The sequence below is a fragment of the Carcharhinus amblyrhynchos genome, unplaced genomic scaffold, assembly GCF_965287045.1.
Source record: "Carcharhinus amblyrhynchos unplaced genomic scaffold, sCarAmb.v2.hapA scaffold_934, whole genome shotgun sequence".
NCBI lineage: Eukaryota > Metazoa > Chordata > Chondrichthyes > Carcharhiniformes > Carcharhinidae > Carcharhinus > Carcharhinus amblyrhynchos.
In genome coordinates, this window is record NW_027650674.1 from 34,117 (window position 1) to 45,073 (window position 10,957).

The 10,957-nt window shown below is 50.7% G+C and overlaps 1 protein-coding gene across 3 annotated transcripts in view; it reads right to left on the reverse strand.

Moving 5' to 3' along the window:
- The window catches only part of LOC145340328 (serine/threonine-protein kinase A-Raf-like), a 30,833-nt gene extending 20,293 nt beyond the window's left edge, over positions 1 to 10,540 (reverse strand). For 2 of the 3 annotated variants that reach the window (XM_080184781.1, XM_080184778.1), the window contains exons 1-4: positions 10,422 to 10,540; positions 2,171 to 2,396; positions 1,509 to 1,612; positions 227 to 329 (exon numbers count right to left, since the gene is read on the reverse strand). In XM_080184781.1, the coding sequence (XP_080040907.1) occupies positions 227 to 329; positions 1,509 to 1,612; positions 2,171 to 2,365 (402 nt within the window). In that variant the 5' untranslated portion in view covers positions 2,366 to 2,396; positions 10,422 to 10,540. Of the gene's footprint in view, positions 1 to 226; positions 330 to 1,508; positions 1,613 to 2,170; positions 2,397 to 3,494; positions 3,775 to 10,421 lie in introns of those variants that run through there. The other variant, XM_080184779.1, reaches the window with a different exon arrangement.
- Positions 10,541 to 10,957: the final 417 nt, after the last annotated feature.

Below are 10,957 nucleotides of genomic sequence, written 5' to 3' on the forward strand. Positions count from 1 at the left end.
TCACACAAACTTAACTGGGCTTTGTGCACTTGTTCCCCATTTTCCTTCCTCTCACTCAGAGCGAAGGACAGTGGATCGGTCTAGGGCTGGAGCGAGTGGAAATCCTAACTCACCAAGGACAGAAGCTTCCCCACCTCAGCGGTGTAACCACCAGTTAACTGGGCCACTCAGGATCTCATTGAGAACCTGCAGTGGACAATCCACCCATATTCAACCCCACACTTACAAAGTTGTGCATGGACAAGGGGACTTCCTCCAACACCTCGACCATCAGCTCCTCACCAACCAGAGGGGTGATATCTGTGGCCCAATCTGTTAACTTCTTGTGTCTGAAAGATAAGGATGATACATGGACATCAGCGGTTACAACACACAGACCATCAAACCCCGTTCACATTTAAACATCTCACACTGCACTGGTCCTCTGTATAACACAGTAAGAAGTCTCACAACACCAGGTTAAAGTCCAACGGGTTTATTTAGTAGCAAACACCACTAGCTTTTGGAGTCTCAGGCTCCTTCTTCAGGTGGGGAAGGTAAGAACCTTCCACACACCTGATGAAGGAACACCGTTTCCGAAAACTTGTGGGATTACTATCAGATAAAATGGTTGGACTCTAACCTGGTGTTGAGACTTCTTACTGTGTTTACCCCAGTCCAACGCCAGTACCTCTACATCGTGACTACCTCTGTATAACACACAGCGCACACTGCACTGTCCCTGTGTATAACGCACAGCACACACTGCACTGTCCCTGTGTATAACGCACAGTGCACACTGCACTGTCCCTGTGTATAATGCACAGCGCACACTGCACTGTCCCTGTGTATAACGCACAGCGCACACTGCACTGTCCCTGTGTATAACGCACAGCGCACACCGCACTGTCCCTGTGTATAACGCACAGCGCACTGTCCCTGTGTATAACGCACAGCGCACACCGCACTGTCCCTGTGTATAACGCACAGCGCACACCGCACTGTCCCTGTGTATAACGCACAGTGCACACCGCACTGTCCCTGTGTATAACGCACAGCGCACACCGCACTGTCCCTGTGTATAACGCACAGCGCACACCGCACTGTCCCTGTGTATAACGCACAGCGCACACCGCACTGTCCCTGTGTATAACGCACAGCGCACACCGCACTGTCCCTGTGTATAACGCACAGCGCACACCGCACGGTCCCTGTGTATAACGCACAGCGCACTGTCCCTGTGTATAACGCACAGCGCACACTGCACTGTCCCTGTGTATAACACACAGCCCACACTGCACTGTCCCTGTGTATAACACACAGTCAGCACTGCACTGTCCCTCTCGTAACACATATTCAGCACTGATGCTTTACTTTTCCACACTCTGCACATTCTCATTCTGTAAGTGTAGTACTGCATATCCAGATTGAGCCTTATATCTGTGGACACTGGGTTATCTGAGTAAACTCCCCAATTAGTTGCTTTCCACAATCTCTCTCAGACACAAACACTGCTGTGAAGATCTCACCCATCGATGAATCTGTAGACCGCGCAGCATTTCTGGGATAATCCACGGACTTTCAGTGCTTTATCTAAGCTGTCATTGACCGTCATCCCCTCACGCACATTTACCTGTGGAAAATCACAGCACATGTCTGATATAACGCAGAGAATGATGATTGTCAGAAAATCAAACATCATCGCACAATGATTGCCAGTAATACTGAGCAAGAAAATAAGGAGCCAGTTTTACTCTGTATCTAACCCCGTGCTGTACCTGTCCTGGGAATGTTTGACGGGGACCGTGTAGAGGGAGCTTTACTCTGTATCTAACCCCGTGCTGTACCTGTCCTGGGAGTGTTTGATGGGGGACAGTGTAGAGGGAGCTTTACTCTGTATCTAACCCCGTGCTGTATCTGTCCTGGGAGTGTTTGATGGGGACCGTGTAGAGGGAGCTTTACTCTGTATCTAACCTCGTGCTGTACCTGTCCTGGGAGTGTTTGATGATTCTGTCCCGATTTCATCAAGCTCATTTGTGTTTTTTTGACATGTTAATGTTTTGTGGGCCTCCAAAAGGCCTTATCCTAAGCTGCTGACCATTAGAAGCCTGTTGTAGCTGATGGGAGGCACCTGGAACCCACTGACGAGCCCCGCTACCCTCCCACCACCTCCAACGCGGACATGACTTACCACGGTGCGTTGCTTATTGGGCAAGTAGACGCGGACAGTGCCCGTGGCTCTGGGCATTTCACCAGGACTGTGTGTGCGTTGGTAAGGCTGCTGCTCCTGGGCCCCGCCTGGGGAGGGGGACGCAGCACTGATGGTCAGGCTGGGGAGACCAAAGCCATTGCTCAGAGCCGGGGAAGATGCCGAGCCCCGCTTCATTCAGCCTTTGAGACGTTTGCCGTGTTCCACCCTGTGAAGCAACAGCCAACCCATTAAGACACTGCGCTGTCTGAAGCAGCACCATGACACTCACTCACCAAACTGCAGACTGCTGGCTACCAGCAGAGCAGGCATACTGGCCCCACGCTACCGGAGAGATATCACCCCCATTCTTTTCCCCAGAACAACCCCAGCGAGGATTCTGTGGCTGCCATCCAGTCACTCCGAATACTGTTCCTACACCGCCTATCGCGCATCAACTCCAAGTCTGGCAACACCTCCACTCAAAACCCCCTCCAGCCCCTACAACCCTCCCCATCTCTGTAACCTCCTCCAGCCCCGACAGCCCTCCCCAAATATGTAACCTCCTCCAGCCCCTACACCCCTCCCCATCTCTGTAACCTTCTCCAGCCCCTACAACCCTCCCCATCTCTGTAACCTCCTCCAGCCCCTACAACCCTCCCCATCTCTGTAACCTTCTCCAGCCCCTACAACCCTCCCCATCTCTGTAACCTTCTCCAACCCCGACAACCCTCCCCATCTCTGTAACCTCCTCCAGCCCCTACACCCCTCCCCATCTCTGTAACCTCCTCCAGCCCCTACACCCCTCTCCATCTCTGTAACCTCCTCCAGCCCCGACAACCCTCCCCATCTCTGTAACCTCCTCCAGCCCCGACAACCCTCCCCATCTCTGTAACCTCCTCCAGCCCCTACACCCCTCCCCATCTCTGTAACCTCCTCCAGCCCCTACACCCCTCCCCATCTCTGTAACCTCCTCCAGCCCCGACAACCCTCCCCATCTTTGTAACCTCCTCCAGCCCCGACAACCCTCCCCATCTCTGTAACCTCCTCCAGCCCCGACAACCCTCCCCATCTCTGTAACCTCCTCCAGCCCCTACAACCCTCCCCATCTCTGTAACCTCCTCCAGCCCCTACAACCCTCCCCATCTCTGTAACCTCCTCCAGCCCCTACAACCCTCCCCATCTCTGTAACCTCCTCCAGCCCCTACAACCCTCCCCATCTCTGTAACCTCCTCCAGCCCCGACAACCTCTATAACTTTCTCCAGCCCCAACAATCCAACCTACGTAACCACCTGCAGCCCTGACAACTGTCCCTATCTCTGTCACCTCCTTCAGTGGGCAGCACTGCTGCCTCACAGCACCAGGGACCCAGGTTCGATTCCCAACTTGGGTCACTGTCTGTGTGGAGTCTGCACGTTCTCCTCGTGTCTGCGTGGGGTTCCTCTGGGTGCTCCAGTTTCCTCCCACAGTCCGAAAGACGTGCTGGTTAGGGTGCAATGGTCATGGTAAATTCTCCCTCAGTGTACCCAAACAGGCGCCGGAGTGTGGCAATTAGGGGATTTTCACAGGAACTTCATTGCAGTGTAATGCGTAAGCCTACTTCTGGCACTAAAAAAATTAAAAAAAAAGAATCAATCTCCAGGACATGGCTGCCTGTAATCCTGCAGAAAAAAGTGCTTTCTTAAAAACATTTGTGAACATTTCTCATTACCAGGTATAAAAAGTATAGAAAGTGATGCTGGGAGGGAGGAATGTTTAGCTGACAGTTGAGCATATTTGAACGAGCCTGGATAGCTCAGTTGGTAGAGCATTAGACTGTTAATCCGAGGGTCCAGGGTTCAAGGGCCTGCTCGACAATGCTTTTCTTCCACTCTGAAGAGGAATGCTTATGATCTTCCTCAAAATAGATTGACAAATGCACACCTTTGATTTGGCAGCACCATGGTTGGCACTGCTGCCTCACAGCGCCAGGGCACGGGTTCAATTCCGACCTCGGCTCGCTGTCTGTGTGGTGTTTGCATGTTCTCCCCGCGTCTGCGTGGGTTTCCTCCGGGTGTTCCGGTTTCCTCCCACAGTCCAAAGGTGTGCAGGTTAGGCTGATTGGCCGCGCGAAATTGATCCTAGTGGCAGAGTAAATATGTGGGGTTACAGGAATAGGGCCTGGGCGGGATTGTGATTGGTGTAGACTTGATGGGCGGAATGGCCTCCTTCTGCATTGCAGGGATTATATGATTCTATGAACTTTTTTGCATTTCGGTCAGTATGTCACAAGGACAGATATGTGGGGGTAGTAAGAAGGGTGGGGAAGCCTCCTACAAACCCAGTTGTCCACTCTACATTGCCTCAGCTCCGATAATAAAGAGGGAGACAGTGCACTGACTGCATCATCAGGAGATACTGGAGAGCTAGGGGGTGGTAACAGCCTGATAGCCCGGCGGGGGGGGTGTGTGTGTGTGTGTGTGTGACTGTGAAGGAAGGCGATATATTTCTGCATTAGAATGGCAAGCTGTTAGGAGGGGAACTCCCTCCCCAACAGCACTTTGGGTGTACCTACACCACACAGCAATGCAGTGGTTCAAGATGGCAGCTCACCCGCCACCTTCTCAAGGGGGAATTAGGAATTGGGGATAAAAACGCTGGCCTAGCCCACGACCTCCACCTGCCCCAATAGCACGTTTTTAAAAGAAGCAACACTGTTCCACTTCCATCGCCATAGCAACCCTGTGTACCATCGACAAGTTGCATTGCATGAATGCGTCAAGGTTTTTGGGCAGCACTTTTCAAACCCATAACTGCTGCCATCTAGGGGAACACCATCATTTGGAAGTTTCCCTCCCAGTCTCTCACCATCATGAATTGAAAATATATTGGTTGTTCCTTCATTGTCCCTGGGTCAAAATCCTGGAACTTCCTCCCTAACAGCACCATGGGTGTACCTACACTATAGATTCACTAGAATTCTTACTGTGCAGGAAGCGGCCATTCGGCCAATCAAATCTGCGCCCACTTACCCACACACCACTTCACACCCCACCCTATCCCTGTAACTTCACACATTTACCATGGCCAATCCACCTAACCGGCACATCTTTGGACATTAAGGGGCAAATTTGCATGGCCAATCCATCTAACATGGACATCTTTGGCCATGATGTGGAGTTGTCGGTGTTGGACAGAGTACGTAGTCTCACAACACCAGGTTAAAGTTAAACAGGTTTATTTGACAGCACGTGATTTTGGAATGCTGCCCCTTCATCGGGTGAAGGAGCAGTGCTCCAAAAGCTTGTGCTATCAAATAAACCTGTTGGAATTTAACCTGGTGTTATAAGGCTACTTACTGCATCTTTGGACACTAAGGGACAATTTAGCATGGCCCATGCACCTAACCTGCACATCTTTGGACACTAAGGGGCAATTTTCTATTTCCAATCCACCTAACCTGGACATCTTTGGTCACTAAGGGACGAGTTAGAGTGGTCAATCTACCTAGCCTGCAGCACTGTTAGTGTGAAAGGAAACCAGAGCACTGGGAGGAAACCCACACAGACACAGGGAGAACATACAAACTCCACACTGACAGTGGCCCAAGGCCAAGATGAAACCACTGGCATTGTGAGGCAACAATGCTAATCAGTGTGCCACTGCAGTGGTCCAAGATGATGGTTCACCCACCATCTTCTCAAGGGGAAATTTGGGGTGAGCAATAAATGCTGGTCAGTGACGCCCACACCCCAGAAAATGATGCCAGCACAGGAGAACTGCCTTCAGAGGCCTGGAGCCAGAGTGGTCATTGGAGCAAAAGATTAGAAAGATGGCCAAATGCTTGGTCAAAAAGGTTGGGGAAAACTGGAGGAAGAGGGAAGGGCTGACATAAAGGGGGCCAAGGATGCCGGAGATGCACTGGCCGAGAGCAGGAGAGTTGGGTATCAGGGGCGTATGAGGCGGAGCCAGGAAGGTGTGGAGACTGAAGGAGGCTTTTTGGTGGCAAACAGAGATTATAGAAAGAGGGGTGGGTGCACAGGCAGGACAGTGCAAACTCTATGCATCGGACAGTCTTGAGTTCTTAGCAGTAAGAAGAAATTAGGTAAACTCTTGGCGGGGAGGGGGGTGGTGGGGGGATAAAGGAATCTAGGGATATAAGGGGAAGGGGCGGGGGGAATCAGGATATTGAATTGGATGATCTGCCATGATTAAGATGAATGGCGGAACAGGTTTGAAGGGGCAAATGGCCTCCTCCTGCTTCTGGGTTTCTAGTTTCAAAAATAATGGCCTGCTTTGCGAATGCACCTTTCACAAGCTAACATTTCACAGCCAATGAAGTACTTTCCTGTAAATACAATGTACAAAAACCATTTTCAGCACATCAAGGCACCCACAAACAGGGCGGAGGTAAAATGGGCAGATAACACGAGGGATAAATGTTGGCACAACCGCTGCCTGTATTATCCCCACTTTGCTCAGAAAAGGCTGCGAGACATCTTGCATTGACCTATTCCAGCAGATGGGACCCTCAGTTTAACATCTCATCCAGACTGATGGCTCCCTCAACACTGACCCTCCCACAGTGCGGTGCTCCCTCAGCACCGACCCTCCCACAGTGCGGTGCTCCCTCAGCACCGACCCTCCCACAGTGCGGTGCTCCCTCAGCACCGACCCTCCCACAGTGCGGTGCTCCCTCAGCACCGACCCTCCCACAGTGCGGTGCTCCCTCAGCACTGACCCTCCCACAGTGCGGCGCTCCCTCAGCACCGACCCTCCCACAGTGCGGTGCTCCCTCAGCACTGACCCTCCCACAGTGCGGTGCTCCCTCAGCACCGACCCTCCCACAGTGCGGCGCTCCCTCAGCACTGACCCTCCCACAGCGTGGCGCTCCCTCAGCACTGACCCTCCCACAGCGCGGCGCTCCCTCAGCACTGACCCTCCCACAGCGCGGCGCTCCCTCAGCCCTCTCCCTCTGACAGTGTGGCGCTCCCTCAGCCCTGACTTTCAATATTGTTTAAGCTTGATGCCTGTGTTAAATTTCTGGCATGATTTGCACGTGGCATGTGCAGTTACTGAATGGGATTGGCCTGTGTGGGATCATTCAGGTTGCTGTGCTGCTTAAAGGACACATCATGGACAATTGGTGGACTTCAGGATGAGTGTGGCACAAGTTCAGGGTCAGCTCTGAAAGCCTGAAGGATGTTATTGGAAACTGTCTTCAACTGAGAAAATGGAGTGAAATTTGCCTTTAAGAACAAAAACTTACTGCTCCTTATTCACTTCAGCTTCTACCAAGGAATTATGCTAAGATCTTTTGCAATCGAAGCGGGTTTTGATCTCACTGGTTCAGTTTGTAAACGGGAAGCAGGAAGACTAAATCAGACCAAAGGCGAGGATCGAACATTTACCACACTGTGGCCTACATTGAGCAATCAGCCCCAAGCTGTCACAAGTTTCACTCCAACTCTCCGGAGTTCAGATGCCTCTTCGTGACCTTCTGCAATACAGGAAGTACGAAGTGACTCCAAAAATAGCCCTGTTGGCTGTTCTAAAAGTATTTTGAGAAGAATGCGCACCAGACAAGCGAGAAGTGCAAGATAAAGGCAGACACGGCCAGAACATAAGTTTCAAAACTTGCACTGCAGAGGCCCTTGCATGTAGCGAAGTGTACAGCACAATAAATCCCTCACCTGTACCACACTGCGTACAGTACAGTAACTCGTCACCTGTACCACACTGCGTACAGTACAGTAACTCGTCACCTGTACCACACTGCGTACAGTACAGTAACGCGTCACCTGTACCACACTGCGTACAGTACAGTAACGCGTCACCTGTACCACACTGCGTACAGTACAGTAACTCGTCACCTGTACCACACTGCGTACAGTACAGTAACTCGTCATCTGTACCACACTGTGTACAATACAGTAATGCCTCACTTTTACCGCAATGCACAGCATAATAAACGGCTTGCTTGTACCAGGGCATACAGTACAATAACTCCTCGTCTGTAACATACCCAGTGTTCAGTACAATAACCCCTCACCTGTACCACACCGTGTACAATACAATAACCCCTCCCCAAACCATCCAAGGTAGAGTATAATAACCCCCTTGCCTGAACCACACCGTGTACAGTACAATAACCCCTCACCTGTACCACACACACTGTAGAGCACAATAACCCCTTGCCTACACCTCCCAGTGTACAGTACAATAACCTCTCGTCTGTACTGCACTGTGTACAGTACAATAAGCCCTCGCTTGTACCACATCATGTACAGTACAATAACCCCTCGCCTGTACTAGTGTACAGTACAATAACCCCTCACGTTTACCATATAATGTAAAGTGCAATAACCCCTCACCTGTACCACACCCAGTCAACAGTAAAATAGCCCTCGTTTGTACCACACCCAATGTACAGTACAATAATCCCTGGCCTGTACCACACCCCGTGTACAGCACAATAACCGCTCGCCTATACCACACTCAGTGTACAATTCCACTACGAACGGTAGTACAGTGGTTCGCACTGCTGCATCACAGCACCAAGGACCTGAGTTCAATTCTGGCCTTGGGTCACTGTCTGTGTGGAGTCTGCACTTTATCCCCGTGTCTGCATGGGTTTCCACCGGCTGCTCTGGTTTCCTCCCTCAGTCCAAAGATTTGCAGGTTAGCTGGATTGGCCTTGCTAAATTAATCTAGTGTTGGGGAATTAGCAGGGTAAATCTGAGGGCTTATGGGGATAGGACCTAGGTGGGATTGTGGTTGGTGCAGACTCAATGGGCCGAATGGCCTCCTTCTGCACTGTAGGGATTTGATGAACCCCTTGACTATAACACACCCAGTGTTCAGTACAATGAACTTGTTACCCATACCACACCGTGTACAGTAAATAACACCTTGCCTGTACCACACTGTGTACAGTACAATAAAAACCTCACCTTTACATTGCTGTGTACAGCATAATAGCCCTTTGCCTGTACCACCCAGTGTACAGCACACAAATCCCTCACCTGTACCACACCATGTACAGACAATAACCCTTCACCTGTACTGCATGTACAGTACGATAATCCCTCACTTGTACCACACCATGTACAGTATAACTCGTCACCTGTACCCTGTTTATAGCACAATAAACCACTCACCTGTACCATACCCAGTGTATCATACAATAACCCCTCACCTGTACCACACTGTGTACAGTAGCCCCTTGCCTGGACCACACTGTGTACAGTACAATAACCCTCACCTGTACCACAAGAAATGTACAGTGCAATAACCCTGCACCAGTACCACAGTGTAATGTACAATAAACACCTCACCGTACCACACTGTGTACAATACAATAGCCCCTTGCCTGTACCATCCAGTGTACAATACAATAATCCCTCGCCTGTACCACACTCACTGTACAGTACAATAACCCCCTCACCTTTATCACACCATGTACAGCATAGTAACCCCTTGCATGTACCACACTGTGTACAGTCCATAAACACCTTGCCTTTACCGTGCTGTGTATAGTACAACAACTCCTTGCCTGTATCACACCCAGTGTACAGTACAATGAACCCTTGCCTGTACCTCACCGCGTGCAGTACAATAACTCCTCACCTGTACCACACCCAGTGTACAGTACAATAACCCCTCGCCTGAACCACATTGTGTACAGTACAATAGCCTCTCTCCTGGACCACACACAGTGTAAAGTACAATAATCCTTCGCCTGTACCAGATCTGATGTACAGTACAACAATGCCTCACATATAGAAGGCTAGCACTCGCGGAGTTGCATTACTGGACGTACTGCTCTTTCATACAAGATGTTAAACCAAGTCCTGTGAGGGGCTGTAACAGATTCCTTGGCCACAATCAGAAAAAGTGTATAGGTGTGTGTGTGTAGGGTTGTGGGGCACAGACCGGGAGTGGGGAGGGCTGGTGTGGGTACTGGTTGAGGTCTGGGACTCCCTCGCCATTGTCCAGGGACAAAGTTAGATACAAAACAAATCACAGTTTGGTCATAATTGCATTATGGGATCTTGCTGTGTGCAGTTTAGCTGCTGCCAACACTTTGGCATCGAGTGCATTTCAAACAGACGTAGATTTGGGCTGTCCTGAGGAAGGGAAAAGGCTCTGCACGAGTGACAACTCCTTTTGAATATAACTAACTGAGGGCACACGAGGAAAACTGCACCTTACAACAACCCCCCTGCTCCCCCACCATCCCGTTCAGGAAACTGAGCAGGGAGGGGTCTTTACCAGCAGAAAGCAAAGAGAATGGTATCGACAGCAGGCTGCCCGTGAGGGAAACTCCACAACCTCTTTCACTCCGGAACGAACGATGCCGAATTGACCACTGGGATTGGGGAAAACCACAGCTTCCTGGAACAGGGAGGGGGGAGAAAAAAACAAGGGAGGCTTGTTAACGGGAACCGGAGCTCGGACTCGACATAGGACTGCCCAAGCTTGATTGGGGCTCAACTCCAGATCTCCCTCACTTTGTCCAAACAGAACCTCCCGAACCGTGACTAAACTTGATAATTCCATCATTTTACAGATTGCAGTGGGATCTCAGCTGCCCCAGCCCAATTGTACAACACAACGAAGGCTCCTCAACAACTGTGAACTATGCAAGAACACCGCTGAGATGCAACTCTTTCATTTCCTGGGAAGCTGGTCCACGACAGGCTCAGAAAAGTGACCGCTAATTTCATAAAAGCAATTTTAATTCGAGAGAGCGGCACAAATGGATATGGTGGGACACAGGGGTACCAAACTAGGGCAGCTGTGGCAAT